The 23,514-nt window shown below is 37.4% G+C and overlaps 1 protein-coding gene and 1 long non-coding RNA gene across 2 annotated transcripts; both read right to left on the reverse strand.

Annotated features, from left to right (window-relative positions):
* Positions 1–1,551: 1,551 nt before the first annotated feature.
* On the reverse strand, positions 1,552–2,578 carry LOC127263120 (uncharacterized). The gene is made up of 4 exons (XR_007841369.1): positions 2,505–2,578; positions 2,330–2,412; positions 1,877–1,928; positions 1,552–1,710 (listed from the first exon to the last, which is right to left on the reverse strand). It is a non-coding gene; the product is annotated as an uncharacterized LOC127263120 (long non-coding RNA).
* A 4-nt stretch (positions 2,579–2,582) lies between these two features.
* LOC127262891 (sister chromatid cohesion protein PDS5 homolog D-like) lies at positions 2,583–7,816 on the reverse strand. Its single transcript, XM_051291754.1, has 3 exons — positions 7,706–7,816; positions 7,418–7,585; positions 2,583–2,837 (listed from the first exon to the last, which is right to left on the reverse strand). Exons 1-3 carry the CDS (start codon positions 7,799–7,801, stop codon positions 2,583–2,585), a joined length of 519 nt encoding a protein of 172 aa, XP_051147711.1. The 5' UTR covers positions 7,802–7,816.
* Positions 7,817–23,514: the final 15,698 nt, after the last annotated feature.

Genomic DNA, 23,514 nt, shown 5'->3' on the forward strand with positions numbered 1-23,514 from the left:
CCTTTTTTTAATAAAAATGTCAAAAAAATATGTATTTGTTTATTTGTAATTTGAAATTGATTTAAAATTGAAATATTGATTTGAATTTTTTTTAAATAGTTTTTTTGATATAATATTTTATTAATATATATATATATTTGTATTGAAAATTATAAATAATTAATAATATTAATTTTGGTTTCAAATTACAAAAGAACACAAATATTTTAAAATTTTTTAAAATAAAACCGCATTTTATTTCTCAATTTTTTAATTAAATAGATTTCAAATATATGTATTGAAATTTAATACAAGTCACAATAGTGTCGTAAGCTTTAGAGACAATACAGAAGTTAATATTCATAATCTGCTTACCATCATCATATTGCACTGTATGAAAATTGAATGCATTCATACATAATATACTTCAAATTTTATCACTTTATTCGATATACCCCATGCTAATGTTTTCAACAAAGGATCATCTATACAATTCCGAACATCTTGTGAAAAATTAAAGATGGATAAAATTGTTTACTATAAATTAATTGTGCATAAGTTTAAATGAAAAATAAAAATTAAATAAAATGTTAAATACTAGATGTTATATTTTGAATGCAATATTTAATAGTATATATCTATATCTATTTCTTATGGTGGCAGTAACAACAGAAATTCTAGCAGTTTTTTCGAGAGGGATTGCACGCTTGAAGAATACAAAACCCCATTAATTTGTGGATCCGAATCCGACAACCCTAATGAAATCAAATTATATTTATTGTTTTATTTCTTACCTCAATTATTCAACACTACTTATCCTGAACTTAGGGTTTAATTCCGCTAAGTTCTAAATATGAAAATTATTATTGTCCTATTAGTGCTCCAAATCCAAAACATCTATCATCCCAAATTAAGATTTTATTTTTATTATTTTATTTTTCTTACATTCTTATCAACATATTATAATAAAAAATATTTGAATTATTTAATTAATTTACTTCAAATTAAGACTATAATTATCTATAATTTTAGTCTTTTCGGAGCAGAACAAACGAGCAAAATGTCTTAGGCAGAGACTTCTCTTCCAACGCATATTTACACACATACATACATACACATACATTTGTGCATGTATATAAAGCCTGAGCCTCTGTTCTAATGTTAGTTCTGTAAAAAATTATGCACAGGCTGTGTGAGGAATTAAAATGAACCTCACCAACCACTTGTTTGGCAAAGTATAATGTTAGGATAAGTACTATTCATCTCGTGGCCGGAGTCACTGTGCAGTCAGCCAAGACGTTGTTCATCACAAAGCAGTAAAAGACAGCATTGGAATCCTGCTGACAAGATCGAACCCAACCCAGCCTTATGGGTGATTAAGATCTTCCCAACAGCCAGCCATCCTCTCTGCCTGCTTGCTGTTTTCTGCATCCTGCTCCTTACACAAAGCATTGATTTTATTTAGTCTATGGAGGTACATTGCTAATGTAAATCTTTATCTAGAAAAGAATGCCGAAAAGATATGCTCAGGTTCATGGTTTTTTACTTAGTAGGCTGTTCCCAAGAGGATGGGGCATGGGCGTTGTTGGCTGGAGCCTGTTGCGTCTAAAATGGACGCAGTTCCCAGAAAGCTTTAGGATGCCAAGAAAATGCTTAATGTCTTTCTTTAAAGAATTCCCATCTTTCATTCTTTAGGTCCAGCGTCTCCTCATCGTCATCATCGTAGAGAACCTAGAATAAATCAAAGAAACCAGTCAGGACAGGCAGGTGAACTATGAACTTTGGCGCAGCGCAAAATCTCCAGCAGTTATGGAAAATTAGGATTATATGGAAATGAAAACACACAGGGAAAGACGACACAGAAGTAGGACAACCTTGGAAGAGCATTATTACTTACCATGTGCTTTTTCTGTTCAGGATCATACGACACGACAGTGCCGGTGTAAAACCTGCAGGCACACACAGTTTTGAATGAGACATTGGTTCCAAATTTGCACAAACTATGCATGCAATTCACATCCATTCTGGCTTTCATAATGGTGTTTAAGTACAAGCTAGGATGAGAAACAACTCCTGATAGTTGAGGAAAGAAGAAACAAAAACACAATTCAGAATTCATTGTAACCAAATTATACCAAAAGAAGCTTGATTATAAGTAGAACAATAAAAATACTATAAACCACAGATCCAACACAAAGGCGTATCTAACAGAATCTGACCAACAAGCCCTTTAGTGGTTGTACTAATCTACAAAAATGCGCAATTCAACAAAATACAAGAGGATTGATTCTACTTGATTTGATGGAAAATAAAGCACACTAAATTAATACAATGCATTTCTTGAACTTACGTTCTGTCCAACGGCCACCAAACCATAATTCTTGCATTAATTAATTCCTTCCCATAATCCTCCACACGCACCCCTTCAAAATTCTGGAATGAAGTGAATATTACAAGACAATGATTAGACTTTGCCTCACAAAGTATATTTCGGTTATTAGTTTATAAGGAAACCATAATTATACTTTTTCGTTTTTAGGATTCAAACTCCGAGGCTGATCATCTCTTGCAGGCTCGGAATGAGAAGGTTGTTCCGTCTGTAATTATTGTTGCAAACAGGTGAATATAATATAGAAGGATACATTTAAGAAAGCACAAGATGTGTTAAATATATATATATATATATTGGTTACCTTATTCACAGCATCATCCCTCCCACGACTCAGGTGCAGCAATTGTTCATCTTCCCGCTCAGGCTCACCGCCACTAATGGCTGCACTGCGGCCAGCACTACCTGAATTCCTCTCTCTTGTGTTGGATGGCACAGATTTTCTCTTTTTTCTCTTTGAGCGAAATTCCTGATCACCGAAAGTTTCAAGGTTTCAAACAACCATAATTGAGTTTTAGACTAAACAAAATAAAAGCCCTATGTTAGAGTTTAATTAGTCAAGAGAAACAATGTCTAAGCTTGGCTTAACAAGAATTTGCCAAGTGTGAGCTCAAGTCAATCAATCTACAAGATTATTGGCTTGAGGAACTATACATAGGGAATTGGAAATAATAATTTCAACTCTTACCTTAAAATGCCATACAAATATAATTAAAGTTTGCTCATCTGTAATAAACTGCTCATGGAGCCAATCAGTATCCAAAAGAAAGGAGTTGATCCGAACTTGTGTTCCAAATTCACATGCTCAAGTCAAGCTTTGATATGTGAAACTCAAAAAAAGCTCAATTTGCAGGCACCCTAATACGTATGGGTTTGACTGAACAACATAATCTATTTAAATCAATACATTATGAAATTGCATGTTTATTGTTGATAGGAAAACATGAGTACATCTGCTTAAAATTTCAGTTGAGGAGATTTCAAAAATATCATGGCATTAAAACCATGTTTCATTATGGTACTTTCATCTTAAAGTTCTGTTCGATGCACTTCAGACGTAGAGTGTGTTTGTTCAGTGTTAACTTTTTGTTAGTGGGTAGATTATGTATATTATATGGGCATGGATTAGCTGCTGATCCGATCAAGTCAGTATGGTGCTGATTTGACGGGATAAACAAATACTATATAGGTAATCAACATTTATTTTTACATATCTCAACATATTTATAATACAATATATGTTATATTCTAATTCATCATATATTATATTATAACTCAGCATATGTTGTATTATGTATAAATATATGCTGGTATTGTACGACATATGCCGATCTGGTCAAATCAGCACCATGTTTACTTGGCTGGATCAACACAGGATCCGCAGCCCTGTTATATATATTGTGTGTATATTTTGGTAATATTAATTGGAAAATGTGTATTATTATTATTATTTTTTTGGAGGTTGTACCTGTAGTTTAGAAAACTAACCTTATATAATATTTCCCATGTCCATTTTCTAAAATGCAAAATGGAACTGTGAAGTGAATCAAATAAATTATGAGGGCATGCATGAGTTTTAGCTTTCATACAAAATTTTATTCCTCGATTATTAAAAATTGGCCCATTCGACTACGGCCCAATCTAATTCTTAGACTTTCCATCTTATATTCCTATCCATTCATTTGTTAACTATATAGAATTTGGAACTCGGGATTAGTGTACAGGGTTGAGAGGGAGTGAGGAGTTGAAAATGTAGAAACCATATACAGAGGGAGGGAAAGTGTCCTCTTTGTGAGTGACAGTATCCTTGGTGGTTTTATCCGGAAACCATCTCCAACGAGTATCTTATTTGTGAGCCCTGTGTGTGTCCTTTCATTTTTATATCTTTTCGTGAGGGTTCGCAAATTTAGTTGTGTTTGGTTCTGGTCATAACATCTTCAAATGTATTTCTATTTTACGATTTTAAAGTAACATATACATAGGTATGTATATGTATTTGCCTTTATGGATTAAGATAAAAGAAGTAATGTTCAAAATTACTTTCCTGAAAAGGATACTTAAGAATTGTTGTTCGTCACCACTATGCAAATAGCATAGACTAACATTTATACAAAAAACACATGATACTTATAGATTGTCTGATATTACATACGAATATTGAGTTGCAAACATAAATGATATCAAATTTTACATCATTCATTAATGCTTTGGCTTTGGAAATCTTAAAAGTATAGATCAAATATTCTCTTAGAAAAAATTGTGGTGATATGGCTTGGCAATAGCATGGATAAGAAAATCGATTCTTTCATTGCACTGAACGATGAGGTGAAGCTATAAGCATGAACAATCTATTCTGAAATACTTTTAGGAAGTCAGTGCTAGTGAGCATCAATTGCCACAGAATGGCAATGGCATGCATGCCAATTGCCCGGATAAGGAGCAAGATCGAAAGGAACATAAAATTAAGATTAAATAGAAGGTGGAGTATCGGCCGTTGCTTGTATATCAACGACTTTATTTGATTTTCTATTAACATATTATAATTTGACTTGGGCTTGCTCTTAGTTATTAAGTGGTATATTTTATTTTTAGTAAGCAGGGTTTACTATTAGTATTTAAAGAGACTATCTAAGGTTTGGAGAACATTATTATTGATATTGGGAATATAGGAGCCTGGTGACTTTTGGGCAAACAGTTGATTCTGTTTGATTGTTCCTTAGGCAAATGATTGGTATCGTTTGATTATCTTATTACTTTTATTTGGTTCTAACAATCCACTATGTTTAGTTTACGAGTTCCTTCATTCAAAAATCAAATGACAATTATATGGTGCTCATTTTAAAACTTACCAGGTACCATGACATAAACACCACTTGATTGATTTTCTTCTTGGGAAATTGGCTCAGTGTACAAAGGCACATTTAGTTTTAGATTATAGTAGAAAATGTTTAGCAAATCTTTGATATTGTCTCTAATTATTCTTAAAAGTTTTCAGCAATATGCAATAATTACAATAAATGACGAAATAGATTGTTCTGTAGATAACATCGCAATGTTTATCTTCTTAAAATAAAAAATCTAAATCCTGAAAGTATCCATCTCCATCAATGATGACCGATTATTAGATACAAAAGGTCATTTGTGAAAATTTTCTCTCACAATCGAAGGACATCATTTAGAATAGTTTTGAGAACGGGTTTCACTCAATGACAATAAACATCCTTTAAAGATAATGAGGAAACAAGTATGAATGCCTGTTGTAGGTGAATTGAAAGGTAGTAAATAATGGATATCTTTTGGAATGATGTATCATAGGTCTACATTGTTATTTGTTCCCCAAATCAATATATAAATTATATTGTAATCTTACCCATTTTAAAATTTCCACTACATAAACCCCATTTAATTGATTTATTTTTCTTGGGGGAAATGGCTCACTATAGAAATGATCACTAGTATTTAGATGATTGACAAAATTCTAGAAAATATTGAGCAAATCCTAGACATGACCCTCAACTTGTAATATGTATAATGAATAGAATAAAAAGAAAAATCAGTTGTCTTCTAGACAACATGAAGATGTTAATCCCCTCAAAGAACAAATTTTTCAAAAGTATTCATCTCCATAAAGTAATTTCATAATAATTCTACAAATTTTTTTATTTTAAGTGTTTCGTTTTGTTTGTTTGTTTTAATATTTCTACTATGCAACCCAACAGATTCCTTATGAAAGTACAATCTTTCCTCTGAAAAACCATCACATCCAAACCACCATTGAAAGATAATGGATTCCATCTTTGTATTATCCGTCATCTCAGAGACTTGACCATATTTTTTCCATCAATACCCACATTGAAAACAGGTGATAATTGTGAACTTGGTGATTTTAAAATTATTACCACATAATACCCACACTTGGTTTAATTCATGGGAAATTAACTTGGTTTGATAAAGCAAGGAAGCATATGTTCTTAATATTCCTGTGCAAACCTTGTCTACTCTAGTCTTAGACAACATGTCGGAGATGAAATGGTAGAAGCCAACAATTTGATTCGATCAATAGCTTCGATGCTTCTCTCAAATCTAAATAATGCTCTTGATTGAATCATTTATATATTGTTTCCATGTAGAAAAACATATCCTAGTAGAACTTCAATTAAGATATATGGGTTTATTGGTTATAATAGACAACTATTATTTTTAAATTAGTACATTAAGGGGGTGGTTGCTACAAGGGATAAGATGGATTAACTGTGTAAGAAATTACAACACAATGACTAATTAATTCATAAAAGTTAACAAATGCATACAGATTTCAGATACATGCACTACAAAAAAAATAGTATATTTGTAAGGGAATTTCGTTAATTCCATTCCTATTTTCATCTCTAATGTCATTAGTAACGAAAAAAGTAGATTTAGAGACAAAAAAATTTTGTTACAAAAATAATTTTTTTTGTAGTGATGGTTCGATTCTTTTTAAAATAATATTGACACCACGCAATCAGTTTTCCCATAGTGTCTATATCCAAACTAAAATGGACATCAGACACGCATATGTGAAGTAACAACATTAAATAATAATAACTCATCATAACATATCTCATCAATGGTATGTGAACAGAGATCCAATGTCTTAAAAAACTTCTTTTCGAAGATAATATTACTTCCTACATATACGAACATAGCTACTCCCATCTAATGTATTCATGCACAGAAACAAATTCTTACGGTGCACAATTACATATGTCTAACACAAAAGCAATAATATTATAAGTAAACACTATAATTACACTTCCAAATAAAATTAGTAGAATTTTTTGACATTAAGTATGCATATATATATATATGTATGTATTTTTCAAAGAAGATAATAGCTTATGAATAGCTACAACCAATCTTTTCATCTCCCATAAACATATGATGACTCTCATGCAATTTGATATGTCAAATTATTCAAGATATTGATTTCTAAGATTGACTTGGAAACAATGCCAAAACAAGATAAAGCAAATTCTAATTTCATAAGATTCATGTACGAGAACGAACCGATTTTTCACCATCAGACATATCTTGGCAGAGGGAAGAAACTATGCCTGCATAAGCTTTAACCTCCAAGTTAAGCATTTTCACAGCCTCTCTGACATGAGGCTGGAGTTTGGTGGCACACTTTTCTACCACAGTTTTCCCTAGCTCCCAAGCCCTGGGTGAAGCGTACTGCAGCCGAAGATATATATATTATTTTACATTGTAAAATGAAAGGAAAGCAAAAACGCAAAATATTTGAAAAAGAAAAACCAGTGAAACAGAATAAAAGATTGAGGAGAGTTTCATCACCTTATTATCAAGTTTGATACTTGATAGCAGGATCTTTACACAATCTGCCAGGATATAATCAGCTTCATTGATCATCACTGACATGACCGTTGCCATGTTTTCAAATACATCGGAAGGATGATCCGGCCTTCAACATCACAAAACCCAAATTAGTAAGTGTTACGCACAAAAAATAATAATAATAATAATAATAATAATAATAAGGTATCCAGAGTCAGTCGGTGGGTTCTCAGTCGGTTGGTTCTCAATCAGATAAGCAAGTCAGATGGTCCGCGGTCGGGCAAGCAGGTCGGATTATCCGCAGTCGGATAAATGGGTCGGTTGATACAAAGGTTGGCTGCTATGGGGGTCGGTCGAAAAAGGAAGTCGGGCGAAGAAAGGTCTGTTGATAGGTCAGACGATTGAAGAGACCAAATAGTGGTCGTTTGATGGGGCGACCAGTGAGTCTTTTGATCTGGCGACCAATTATGTATCTAGATTGGTCGGTTGGTCGGTCGTTAGGTTATGCGGTTGGCGAGGCGGTTAAAGACATGTGTCAATGAAAGAGGCAGTTCTGAGTTCTGTAACTGGTGGGAACGGTTGGTGAAACAGTGCGACGGTTCTGAACGTTTTCTTCAAAGAATATTTAAGGATTTGGATCATCATTTGGCAAGGCATCTTCAATCAACTTCAACAAAGCAAAGTCAGATTTGGGGATCACCACTTTAAATTTCAGTCTTTTATTTTCCAGTTTATTTTCTGTACCATACAGTGTTTAGAGATTCCTAATCTCAGGCACTAATTAATCAAGTTTAAGGATATTTTCTATATCTTTGAATTTTACTTTATTTTTGTTGAAAAATTACATCAACAAATTGGCGACCACAGTGGGAGCAAGACAAAATTGCTCATTCCAATTCCGGCGATAATTTCATACATCTTAGATCCGGCCGTATCATCGGAAGGGTCCATATGGCAGGTTCACAACCTCAATCATCTTCGGCACCGGTGGGAGAATCCGTTCCACCACCTATTGTGCCAAATGCTGGGGAAATCCCACAACCACCAACTGATTGGAGGTCTTATGTTCAACAAATGAATAACCAGCAAACTTTGGTTAAACATGTTGCGTGAGCAACAGAATCTGATGCAGAACATGTTAGATCAAGCACTGTCAAGGGTTAGTCTTCAACCCACTCAAACTCCACCAGGAGTATCACCATCTAGACTACAGGCAAATTTCGCAGGGCCATCATTCGTGGATAGTGCATTTCCAAGTGCCACAAATCCCAACCGAACGGATAGGGGAAAATCTCCTCTGACTTTTCCCAACACTGTTCCGCTGGGACCAAGGGTTTCCAGTCCGCAGCCGAACAATACAAGGGAGGACAGGCCTGGAGGACATATACATGATCCTATTCATATTCCTGTGCAGGATCCTTTCCATGTTCCTGATCATCAACGCTTTCATGTAGATCCAGATGAGATTGCACATATATTAAGGGATCAGTTTGGGCTAACTCCTCAGATGGCTAACCGCCCTGCATATCAGAGACCTTTCCCAGAAAGGATCATTAATGAACACCCCCTCCCAAGGAATTATCGACCACCTGATTTTCATGCATTCTCAGGGGAGGACGGATCTTCCACCATAGAACATGTTGGTCGGTTCACAGTACAATTGGGAGAAGTTGGTAATAACCCTTTTTATAAGTTGCAACTGTTTGGTTTATCTCTTACTAGAACAGCGTTTTCGTGGTTTGCAAGTCTGCCTCCTGGACAAATTCAGACGTGGGAAGGACTGGAGATGGCATTTCATGTCAGATTCTTCAATCCTTTACCAATTGTTTCTTTAACTGATTTACTAGAATTGAGACAGTATCCAGAAGAATCTGCTTCACAGTTTATAGAAAGGGTGCGATTGATGAAAGGGCGATGTCCTACGGTAATCAGTGAGAAAGAGATGACCAATTTAGTGGTCCGAAATATGCATACTCGCTTAAGAAAGGCACTCACTGCACTGGATGTTGAGGATTTGGCAAGTCTTGCATCTAAGGCTGGACGTTTAGAGTCTTTGTTCAGAGAAGAAGATTAGAATAACAGGCGTAATAGAGGCCAACATATGGCGAGTATGGGAACAGAAACATGTGACTTTGATTTTAATCAGTCAGAAGAGATGGCAGCCGAAATCCTTTCTGGAAAACCTTATGTATGCCCCAAATTGAAGCCAGTACCAGGATCTGAAGGAAAGGATCAACCGACGTTTGATAGTTCGAAAGCTGACGAAATCTTTGATATCCTGTTGACTGATGGCCAGATCCGTATTCCAAAGGGGCAAAGATTGGCCACTAAAGAAGAAATCAAAGGGAGACCATACTGTAAGTGGCATAATTCTTTCACACACAATACAAGTCAGTGTACTCATTTCAGGAAGGAAATTCAAAAAGCCATCAAGACAGGTCGGCTCAAGTACATCACTTTAGGTGTAGACCAGCAACCGTTTCCGAAAGTAACAACGGCAATGGTTGACATACTACCAAGTTCGGAAACAGAAAAAAGAGATTCGGCCAATAGTGGACAAACAGGGGAACGAACTCAGGCAAGCCCCGGAACAAAAAGAGGAAGTCAGCCAAACAGTGGCCGACCGGAAGAAAGACTCAAAGTTTGTGAAAAGCCAGTCGCTGAAAAATGGGACAATCCAGACGGTTCTTTTAATGTGGAGGTGAAAGAAAAGGTTTTAGTGCGTGACCACCCGACCAGAAAAACAGGGTCAGTCGGAAACAATTGGGCTCGAAATAAAAAGCCTTTACCAGTTGATATAGATCCTCGTTTCCCAGGTATGAATCGTACACAGATTCGTAATGCCAAACGCAGGTATGCTGCGAAGTATGGGAAACGAGTTCCTTCAACAAAACAACTAACCGACGAACAAAAGGCAGCCGACCACTCGGCAGGAGATCAGTCCATTAGAGTCTTTTCAACAGAACAAACAACCAACGAGCAGGGAGCAGCCATTCAATCTCCAAAAAATCGGTCCATTCGGGTCTGTTCAAGAAAGCAACCGAACGACGGATTAGGCGTTTCGGAGTATACCAAAGGAAGTTCGTCGGGACAGGGGAAAGGTAAAGGAATATCAGATGAAATAATTAGAGGTTTTAGATGCCAACATTGTGAACGGATCAACATCAATCCATCTCCTGAAGAATTCCGTATAGAATCTTTGACGATTCAATCTCAGAGTAAGACAAAGGAAGAAGTTGTAACTGCAGAGGAAAATTCGAGATCTGTTAAATCTCGTCTAGGGCCACGAATCCCTTGTCGAATGACAGAGATTAATCAGATGAAGGATGAACCGATGTGGGCGAGTCTGGTAGATGATCCTACGGACGAACCTTTATGGGCAGTCTTGGCAGATGACGAATTGGAGGAAACAGAGTGGGCAAAGGCTTCAGATCCCGAGTCTCAGTCGGAGACACCTTCGATAGTGTTTCCTCCTATTCCAGAGGGTGCGATCTCCCATTTGAAACCTCTGTATGTTAATGCTGACATTTGCGGGAAACCAATCACAAAGGTTTTTGTGGATAATGGAGCAGTCTTTAATGTTATGCCATTGAAGACTCTCAAGAAGCTAGGGAAAGGAATTCATGATCTGTCTCCTGTGGAATTCGAAATGACAAGCTTTACAGGGCAGCCGACCAAGCCCGAAGGTATGATGGTTGCCACAATTGAAGTCGGACCAAAAAAGATCTCCACTGTTTTCTTTATTGTGGATGCAGATACTACATACTCTCTCTTGCTGGGGAGAGACTGGATTCATGCCTCTCAATGTGTGCCATCAACACTGCATCAACAATTAATGTTCTGGGATGGAAATCAGGTCTTCAAAATGGAAGCAAATGACAACCCATTCGATGTATCAGAACAAGTTGAAGAGTCAGTTTTTTATTCCAGTCATTTGGCTCCGATGTCTCAGTTATATATGGCCAGGGAATACCCAAACAAGGGTTATAAACTCACTGGCCAGAACTCGATGTTCTATTAAAAGAACAACTTTATTGTATGGCTCATGATAAAGCCACACCTATTCTCGTATAATTTGTCTGTTATGGGTGATACAAGTTTAGAAGTATGTAGTTCTCTTATTAATAAGTTCTATTTAAAGCAGTTATTACATAAAGCAGAAAATAGTAAAGAGATTCTTGATGTTCACCTCCAAGAAGATGAACAATTTCGTTGGCCTGATTTATTAGAAAAAACAGAACCAACAGCTTCATCACAAGACCCATTATTGGAGTTCAATTTAGGAACCGAATTGGTTCCAAAAGTGATCAGGCTAAGTGGTTATTTGTCTGAAGAGCAACAAACAATGATGCTCGAAGTTATTAGAAACAACATTGATTGTTTAGCATGGGATTATTCAGAAATGCCTGGTTTAAAAAGAAGTCTAATAGAGCATCGATTGCCTATCAAGGAAGGTTGCAAACCTTATAAACAACCCCCAAGGCGAATGAGCCCGGATCTGATGCCTCAAATCAAGGAAGAAATCCAAAAACTTCTCAAAGTAGGTTTCATTCGGCCTTGCCGTTATGCGGAATGGCTGGCTAACATTGTACCAGTGGTCAAGAAAAATGGTAAGATCAGGATATGCATCGATTTCAGGGATTTGAATCTAGCTACCTCTAAGGACGAATATGTGATGCCTATGGCCGACATGTTGATTGATGCAGCAGCAGGGCATAAAGTCCTTAGTTTGATGGATGGTTATGCAGGTTATAACCAAATATTTCTGGCAGAAGAAGACATTCCTAAGACAGCATTCAGGTGCCCAGGGGCTTTAGGTATTTATGAATGGACAGTCATGCCATTCGGGTTAAAGAATGCAGGGGCAACTTACCAAAGAGCCATGAATTCAATCTTTCATGATCTGATTGGCAAATCTATGGAAGTTTATATTGATGATGTTATTGTCAAATCCTCCAGTTTTAACGAACATTTGAGAAATCTAGAAGAGGCATTCGAAAGAATGAAGAAGTACAAGTTGAAGATGAATCCAACCAAGTGTGCTTTTGGAATATCAGCTGGGAGCTTTTTAGGATTTTTAGTTCATGAGAGAGGAATTGAAATCGATGCTAATAAGGCTAAAGCCATTCTTGACAGTCGGTCACCCAAGACGGTTAAAGAAATCCAAAGTCTTTTGGGTAAGGTGAATTATTTGAGGCGTTTCATCTCTAATGCTGCTGGCAAGGTCAGACCAATTACTAAATTGTTAAAAGCTGAAAAAAATGCTTTTGAATGGGGTCCAGATCAACAGACGGCTTTAGATGCCATCAAGCAAGCATTGGTTCACCCTCCAGTCTTAATGCCTCCTAAACAAGGTCGGCCGCTCAAACTTTATTTGGCAAATACACATGAAGTGGTTAGCTGTTTATTGGCACAGGATGGTGATGACGGGAAGGAAAGGGCAATTTACTATCTCAGTAAAACCCTTACAGGACCAGAACTGAATTACACTATGCCAGAAAAAATGTGTTATTCATTGGTCTTCGCTTGCACTAAACTTGAGCATTATTTGCTGCCCAGAAGAATTGAGGTCATATCAAAGGTGGATCTCATCAAATTGATTTTACAGAGACCTACTATCAAGGGCAGACTCATGAAGTGGGCCATCAAATTGGCTCCTTTTGATCTCCAACATTCCTCTTTGAAGGCAATCAAGGGACAAGCAGTAGCCGACTTCTTAGCAGAATTCTCACAAGTCGGATATTCCTTTTATGATAGTGTCCGACCACCCAGTTGTTCATCATATCTGAATAATCTACAGGTCGGATGTGTGCCTTATATAAGTACCAGAACATGGTTGATGTTCTTTGATGGTTCCACCTCTGGAAACAAATCAGGAGCAGGGGTCTTTTTGCAAGGACCTGACGGTCAAAAGATCAACTTACAACTACGATTGGAAGCCATGACCTATAATTCGGCAGAATATGAAGCTTTAATTTTGGGTTTGGAGGCTTTAATAGCCAGGAAGGTCCAGTCTGTAATCATAAGAGGGGATTCTCAACTAGTAATCAATCAGGTAAACAATCAATATGTTTGCAATTACCCTCATCTTCGCAGATACAGGGACGTTGTGGGTCGGTTACTGACAAAAATCTCAGAAGTAATAATTGAGTTCATTCCAAGAAAAGAAAACCAACGTGCTGATGAGTTGGCTCAAAGGGCCTGTAAAGGAATTCTGGAGGATATGTGTTCGGAGGTCAAGTCAGACATAGAAGGAAAGACAGACCAAATATGTGATCGAATGGTCGGACAAGAGACTGTCGGACAGGAGCCCGACGGCGTAGTTACAGTCGGACACAAAGATACTAGTGAAACAGTGACCGATTGGAGAACAGAACTTATCATGTATTTACAAAATCCAGGTGCGAATGTTTCAATTGCGATACGATTGAAGGCTTTACGTTTTCAATTGATAGATGGAATTTTGTATAAGAGATCATTTGAAGGTTTACTTTTAAAATGTTTGGGGTCTAAAGAAGCTCTAGAGGTAATGACAGAAGTACATAGTGGGATATGTGGAGCTCATCGGGCAGGTCTGAATATGAGGTGGGCCATTCATCGTTTGGGTTTTTTCTGGCCAAAGATTTTTGAAGATTGCATACAATTTGCCAAAGGCTGCCAGGAATGTCAGAGACATGGAAATTTAAACCATTTGCCAGTAACCGAATTGCAATCTTTGGTAAAACCATGACCTTTTAAATCATGGGCTATGGATATCATTGGTAAGATACATCCTGCTTCATCGAAACACCATTGTTTCATATTGGTCGCGACTGACTACTTTACCAAATGGGTAGAAGCAGTTGCTTTGAAAAATGTAGATCAGAAAGAAGTGATAGACTTCGTTTTGAACCAAATTATTTACAGATATGGTATTCCTCAGTCTATAACAACCGACCAGGGCCTGGTTTTCACAGGGGAAAAGTTCTCTAGTTTCTTGGCAGAATTTGGTGTCCGATTACACCATTCGTCACCTTATTATCCCCAAGCCAATGGACAAGCGGAAGCAGCAAATAAGATCATTATTGGGATTATAAAGAAGATGGTTGAAGGGAACCCAAGAAAGTGGCATTTGTTATTGTCTCGGGCTTTATGGGCACACAGGAATACCAGAAATACGGCCACAGGGTTCTCACCGTACCAACTCACTTTTGGCCAAGATGCTGTTTTACCAGCCGAAATCCGAGTATCGTCTGGCCGAAAAGAATTTACTGATGGTAATCTTACAAAAGAATACCAACAGCTTATGTTGCAACAGTTGGAGGATTTGGATGTTAACCGACTCCATGCAATAGGTCAAAGTGTGAAACAGAGTGAAATCAGAGCAAGGAATTACGGAAAGAAAGTTTTTTACAGGACATTCCAAAAGGGAGACCTAGTCTGGAAGACCATTCTTCCTACATATAAGAAAACTGACCAATTGGGAAAGTGGTAACCGAATTGGGAAGGACCATACATTATTCAAAAAAATATTGGGAATGGCGCTTTCATTATTGTAAATCATGAAGGTAATAGAGTACATGATTGTATTAATGCTAAATATCTGAAGAGGTATTATCCTGCCTTTTCAGATAACAAAACTGCATGAAACAAAATATTATCCAGAACCCATTTATGGGGTTCGAACCTATTTTAAGGTTCATTTCTGTTAGTCATCATGTATTTGTGGGAGGTATTCTGCCTCTGGATCAGAATTTTCATCCCAATGATTGGATATTAGTTCTGGTTCTTCATCGATAAGATCTTCCAAATCTGGTCGGTACCTCTCCCATTGGCTTTGCATTTCGTCTAAATCTTGATTGGTACGTGCTTGCATATCTGTTATGGCTTGATATTCACGGTCAACAATGGTACGCAATCTTGAAAAGACTTTTCGTTGATTGGAAAATATATTATCCCAACCAAGGTCTGGAAGTATGGTTGCTGCGTGATGTTCAATCAATTCCATGTGATGATGGAGGTCAGGAATGCGGCTAAGGATGTCACGAAGAGTTTCATACCCCTCAATGATTTTTTCCATTAGGCGGATGACGCGATGAATGGTTCTTCTACCTCGTTGGGAGAATCGGAATTTGAAGTCTAGTTGCTTGAGTATATGTAACAAGTCTTCTGCATGGCCACCAACAGGGTGATTACCTACAAAGAAGGGTTGAAGAACACCTTCCCAGTTGCTTGATGGAACATGAGGTCGGTCGTTCGCCATGTTTGTTAACACTTCAAGTGTTTTGGTTTTCAAAATATGCCTTGGAATTTGGTGTGTTTCTTAATATGTGAGAAACATTGTTCTTTTAAGGAAGGAGTTTGTTTCGGTTCCTCAAAAGTTGGAAATTGGAAGGTGATCCTTGTTTGGAGAGAAGAAGGAAAAATATATTACTAAGTCAAATTATATTACAAAGAGGGAAGTATTACAAAAGTGCCCCTAGGGCAGTTTTTATATTTGTCCATTTGACCTCATCCCTGGATAGCCTTCTGGTATTAGCAGCCATCTGATATCTTCTGATAAATTGAGATCGAGCTTGGGTTTTCAGCTCTTGATCCAATTCAGCCTCGTTCTTTGTATACCTCTCAAGCAGACGCTGCTCATTGGCAATTTGACTATCCAGGATGGACTGTTCTTTCCTTAGCTCCTGCAATTCTGCCTCCTTTTTTCTGAATGGATTCATCAACTAGAGCCTTCGTGCTAAGGAGACCGCCCAACCTTCCAGTAGTTTGCTGAAGAGATTCTCGGGTCTTAGCCAAAGAATTCTCCAGTGTTGTTTGATCGAAGACAGACTGGAGACAGGACCAAACAGGAGGACAGGCCCGACCAGGGACGACCGAATGGACGGAGACAGGTCGGCAGGATCACGACGCCTGGACGGACCATGGTCGGGAAGACCACACCGACTGGACGGACCATGGTCGGGAGGACCACACCGAATGGACGGACCGTAGTCGGGACAACCACACCGACTGGATGGACAAAGGTCGGGAGGACCACGCCGACTGGACGAATACAGATCGGGAAGACCACGTCGACTGGACGGACAAAAATCGGGAGGACTACGTAACCTGGACGGATACAGGTCAGGAGGACCCCGCCGAATGGACGGATACAGGTCAGGAGGACCCCGCCGAATGGACGGATACAGGTCAGGAGGACCCCGCCGAATGGACGGACACGGGTCAGGTCGCCGACCATAACTTTTCAGGCGAGCAAAAGAATGACAGAACAACAGTGGCCGAAAGGAGGAATAAGTCGGACGGAAGTCTGAATACAATGGTAGTGCAAGATCGACCAACGTCCAGGCCAGCACCAGTCCGCGATAAATGGAGGTCGGCTCCAACGTAGCCTCAAAGGATGGAGGTCGGATCTGAGGCTGACGTAGCCTCGGATGCTAACCTACTAACTCCTAAAACATCATAAGAAATGATGCTTAAGAGTCTTGAGGAGGAGGCATGTTGTTACGCACAAAAAATAATAATAATAATAATAATAATAATAATAATAATAAGAAGGTATCCAGAGTCAGTCGGTGGGTTCTCAGTCGGTTGGTTCTCAATCAGATAAGCAAGTCAGATGGTCCGCGGTCGGGCAAGCAGGTCGGATTATCCGCAGTCGGATAAATGGGTCGGTTGATACAAAGGTTGGCTGCTATGGGGGTCGGTCGAAAAAGGAAGTCGGGGGAAGAAAGGTCTGTTGATAGGTCAGACGATTGAAGAGACCAAATAGTGGTCGTTTGATGGGGCGACCAGTGAGTCTTTTGATCTGGCGACCAATTATGTATCTAGATTGGTCGGTTGGTCGGTCGTTGGGTTATGCGGTTGGCGAGGCGGTTAAAGACATGTGTCAATGAAAGAGGCAGTTCTGAGTTCTGTAACTGGTGGGAACGGTTGGTGAAACAGTGCGACGGTTCTGAACATTTTCTTCAAAGAATATTTAAGGATTTGGATCATCATTTGGCAAGGCATCTTCAATCAACTTCAACAAAGCAAAGTCAGATTTGGGGATCACCACTTTAAATTTCAGTCTTTTATTTTCCAGTTTATTTTCTGTACCATACAGTGTTTAGAGATTCCTAATCTCAGGCACTAATTAATCAAGTTTAAGGATATTTTCTATATCTTTGAATTTTACTTTATTTTTGTTGAAAAATTATATCAACAGTAAGTAAGATCAAGTGGATGTTATAACCACATTAATTTTATACTTCCAACACCTATAATAGTATTTGGAAATCAGTGGTATATGATGAGTAATGAGAGAATAAATGAAACCGGAACATTTCAGGGAAGTCAAAGCAAAGACTACTTATCGCAAACATACCTAACAATGTCGAAGAAAAGCTGGAACATATCCACGACCATTTGATCGCATTCTATGTCCAGCAATATCAGGCATGTTTTACAACTTGCCATGACATCAAGAATCCTCCGAGCTCTTGAACTGTTGTTCAGAAGATGTCCGGTTGTTTCAGTTACACCGGAGGCAAGGTCCTTCAATGCCACCATGAATAACTGGAAGATTTTCTGTCACCACAAACCACAATATAGTCAGTCGAGTATCTAAAGAGTAAGGTTTTTACAATGGTGGTTTGAAAGACTTCTTACTTTCATTATATCTTCAGAGTATGGGGCTTCAGGAAGAGCTATCTTGGAGACCTCGTTCATAATAGATGCGTGTATCATTTTGATCTGAGCATCTGTATGCTGGAACAATTCATCCACCAGCAGCAATTCCTTTATTGGAGCAAGAATCTCCTTTGTAGACTCTGGTGCACCTTGCCATACATATCTCACCGTCTCCTCCACTTGCTGAGAGATCAAAACCAAAACAGTTCATATCAAATAGCATCGAACACACATCATATTCATTTTATTAGTCTGTTTGTTTAATTTTTTAAATCTTAACACCAAAACATAATGAAAACATCTATATTCATTTTATTTATCTGTTTGTTTAATTTTTTAAATTTTAACCCCAAAACATAATGAAAACATCTCCCAGCATTAAGTTTATGCTTGTTTCTCAGTTCACATATGATTAAACACATTCTTAGGCTAGCAATTCCACAAAACTCATCCAAGATCCAAAAATCAGACACCAAATCCGCTGATTTGTCTGCCATCTACCAAATCCAACCTTTGCTCCACATGATGTAGTCCAAAATGAATACAAGACACGACGTGTGCTTTGAACACCTGAACCCCCACACACATACAAGACACCATCCAAAGATGCCAATACGCAATGATTTTAATCAAATATGAAAAATGTCCCTAAAACAGGAGCCTACAATCGCATCTTCAAAAAAATTTTAGATTTCACAGGGTCATATTTTTGAAGGATCCTTTGCGCAAACAATAGCCATCCATGTACACAAAATCCAAGAATTCTCCAAAACGCTCAAAACAAAGTGATCACTTTCTCAATCAACACACATACAATAAAGCACACCCAACACGACGATCATTATTAATCAAAACAAAGTGAAACTTTTTTTTATATATATACCACAAGAAGCTCTTTCAATTGGAGGGCGGATGAAGGAAGAGGCCTGACAAACTTGCTGGCAACAGCCACCAAATGCTCTTCAAACACTTTCCTGAATTTTGGATTGTAAACTTCATCACGAGTATAAACCTCCATTCTCTGAATCCACCTGTTGAAATATAGAAAGAAAGGGCGAAGCAATTCCAGAGAAAACCACCACTGAACTGAATCCCCTTAATTTTTTTTTGAACTCTTCTCCTCAAGACAATGCAGCTCCTCCCCCTCCTCAGCCCCGATTATATGAAAAGCAGAGTGAGTCAGCAACAGCTAGCTAATGCTAATGGTGGCGATGACGTCAGTCAGTCAGTAACGGACGAGTAAATTAGGGGACTTTTGCAGAATGTCGTCCATGCAGGCAGGCAGAACCACCCACCCACCCCTCTTAAAAGTTAAAACCCCACCGGATTTTGCCTCATTGGGTGAAATTTTGATAATTCTTGGACTTCAAATCCGTGGATTCTCACCATTAATGGTTTTTGACGATTTTGGGTTTCGGGTGGGATTCCTTTTCTGGCTGTTGCTCCTGCTGCAAACATATCGATGATTCGATGGTAGTTTGATTTCATTAACGGGCGCTAAAGCCTTGCGCACCGTGGTCTGGAATAAGCTTATTAGGAGGTATCTCGTTTGTCTGTTGCCGTCTATTTCTTATAAATACTTTCCGAAATTACATCTCTGCCCTTCCCTTTATAAAGAATCTTTTTATGTAATAATACAGTAAGTGGTAGTAGTATTTTAAATTTCCTGAGAAATGAAAATAATTAATATACTTACTAAAAAATATTTTATGTAGCAGGTCTCGTATGCATTATGTATTCTTACCTATATATATAAGTGGGGATTGATGCATAAAGTGAAAATTGTTATGAAATATATCAAATATGATATAAATATAAGTATGTATATAATGTATATAAAGATAACTTAGATAAATATATATATGTATAGCTGTGTATATAATTTAGAGAGAAAAAGAGAAAGTCGAGGGAGAGGAGAAGAAAAACATGCAAATAGAGAGAATTGTATATATCACCTTTATTTGTCCTATAAAACCATATTTATAGGAATTTTACAAGAGATTAGTCAAAGCATTATAAATTAATGACACCTATATATAATATGTCATAACACTTTCCCTTAGGTGTCATTTAATTGCATTGAATACGCCTCGTTAAAACCTTACTAGGAAAAAACCCAACGGGATAAAAATCCTAGTTAAGGAAAAAGAGTACGTCATTCATGCATTAAAAATACTTCCCTTCCTATGGACATCACTTGAAATATTGCTCCCTTTGATGTGGACATCATTTGAAATCTTGCAACCGATGCATCCCGATGATCTTCACTAATTTCTCGAACGTTGCGGTCGGTAAAGCCTTGGTCAACAAGTCTGCTAAATTTTGGTCTGATCGAATCTGCTGCACATTTATCTCACCATTTTTCTGGAGATCATGAGTAAAGAAAAATTTTGGTGAAATATGTTTCGTTCTATCTCCCTTGATATATCCTTCTTTTAGTTGCGCTATACAAGCTGCATTATCTTCGTACAAGATAGTAGGAGGATTATCATTTTCAGATTTCAAACCACAATTCTGTAGAATGTGGTGAATCATTGATCTTAGTCAAACACACTCTCTACTGGCTTCATGAATTGCTATTATTTCTGCATGATTTGAAGATGTGGCGGTTAATGTTTGTTTAGTGGATCTCCAAGATACCACTGTACCGCCACAAGTAAACATATAGCCAGTCTGAGACTTGGCTTTATGCGGATCAGAAAGATACCCAGCATCTGCATATCCAATCAATTCATGTCGAGATCCTTTTGGATATAATAGACCAAGATCAATGGATCCTTGGAGATAACAAAAAATATGTTTGATTCCTTTCCAATGTCGTTGTGTTGGCATTGCACTAAATCTGGCTAATAAATTTACAGCAAACGCTATATCTGGTCTAGTACTGTTAGCCAGATACATTAGTGCACCAATAGCACTTAAATATGGTATTTCAGGACCAAGTGCTTCCTCATTCTCCTCTTTTGGTCTAAAAGGATCTTTAATAGGATCGAGAGTTCTAACGACCATTGGAGTACTCAATGAATGTGCTTTATCCATTACAAATCGTTTCAATACCTTCTCGGTATATGCAGATTGATGTATCAAAATCCCATTTTCCAAATGTTCAATTTGTAGACCAAGACAAAATTTCGTTTTCCCGAAATCTTTAATTTCAAACTCCCTTTTCAAATATTCAATAGCTTCTTGGACCTCTACAGGGATTCCAATTAAATTCAAGTCATCCACATAGACAGCTATTATTACAAAATTTCTCCCATTTTTCTTTATAAAAATACACGGACAAATAGAATCATTGGCATATCCCTCTTTCAATAATGATTCACTGAGACGATTATACCACATGCGACCAGATTGTTTGAGCCCATACAAAGACTTTTGTAACTTAATAAAATAACATTCTTTTGGCTTTGATTTATATGCATCAGGCATACTAAATCCTTCAGGGATTTTCATGTAAATATCACTATCCAACGAGCCATATAAATATGCAGTTACAACGTCCATCAGACGCATATCCAAATTTTCATGTACTGTCAAACTGACGAGATATCGAAATGTTATTCCATCCATTACTGGAGAATATGTTTCATTAAAATCAACTCCAGGTCTTTGTGAAAAACCTTGGGCAACAAGTCTCGCTTTATATTTGACAATTTCATTATTCTCATTTCGCTTTCGAATAAATACCCATTTATAGCCAACAGGCTTAACACCTTCAGGTGTTTGAACAATGAGTCCAAAAACTTTTTGTTTTGCCAATAAATTTAATTCAGACTGGATCGCATCTTTCCATTTTGGTCAATCTATTCTTTTCCGACATTCATCAACTGATCTAGGTTCTGGATCCTCGTCATTTTCCATTAGATCAAGTGTTACATTATATGCAAAAGTATTATCCATAATTGTATCACTTCGGTTCCAATGCTTTCCAGTAGTAACATAATTTATTCAATTTTCAATAATTTCATTCTCTTCAGAAGAAATTCTATTAGGATTAACATCCTCATCAAGTTTATCAGGATCAATTTCTCTAGAAATCTGATCCATGTTACTACCTGTTTCTTGAGGGTTTTGATTAACATTCAAATCTTCAATCCTTTCATTTGTTCCTCTTTTCTTTCGAGGATTTTTATTTTTGGAACCTACAGGTCTGCCACGCTTTAGGCGTACATTTGATTCATTAGTAGCACTTTGTATTTTGTCTCAAGGAATAACAATTTTAGCAGGTACATTTTCAACAGCTATATAAGATCTAGTGACCCTGCTGGCGTCACAAAAAGCATCAGACAACTGATTTGCTATTCGCTGCAAATGTAAAATTCTTTGTACCTCTAATTCACTTTGACTTGTACGAGGATCAAGAAAACTGAATGGTATTTTCCAAGTAATTTTCTTTTTCAGTTGATCAGTTTCTCAACTTAATATCGGGAAATGCGACTCGTCAAAATTACAATCAGCAAAACGAGCCGTAAATGAATCACCAGTTAATGTTTCAAGATATTTAATGATAGATGGTGATTCGTACCCGACATATATCCCCAATTTCCGTTGGGGGCCCATTTTTGTATGTTGGGGCGGTGCAATTGGCACATAAACCGCGCACCCAAAAGTTCTCAAATGTGAAATATTGGGCTTTTCATTGTACACTAATTGTACTAGGGAGTAGCTATGATAGCTTGTCGGTCTTAATTTTATCAGTGTTGTTGCATGCATAATTGCATATCCCCAAGCAGAGACAGAAAGTTTGGATTTCATTAGCATAGGTCTTTCAATTAATTGCAGCCTTTTTATAAGTGATTCAACTAGACCATTTTGAGTATGTACATGAGGTACAGGATGTTTAATGTCAATTCCAATAGACATGCAATAATCATCAAAAGTCTTAGATGAAAATTTACCAGCATTATCAAGACGAATTTTCTTTATTGGGTGATCTGGAAACTGAGCTCGTAATCTAATTATTTGAGCAAACAACCTCGCAAATGCCAAATTGCGGGTAGATAATAAACACACATGCGACCATCTAGTAGATGCATTGATAAGTATCATAAAATATCAAAATGGTCCGCATGGTGGATCTACAGGTCCACATATATCACCCTGAATTCGTTCTAAAAATGAAGGGGATTTAGTTCCCACTTTTTCCGGTAATGGTC

This window comes from Andrographis paniculata, unplaced genomic scaffold (genome assembly GCF_009805555.1).
Source record: "Andrographis paniculata isolate CXL003 unplaced genomic scaffold, ASM980555v1 Contig66END, whole genome shotgun sequence".
Lineage (NCBI taxonomy): Eukaryota > Viridiplantae > Streptophyta > Magnoliopsida > Lamiales > Acanthaceae > Andrographis > Andrographis paniculata.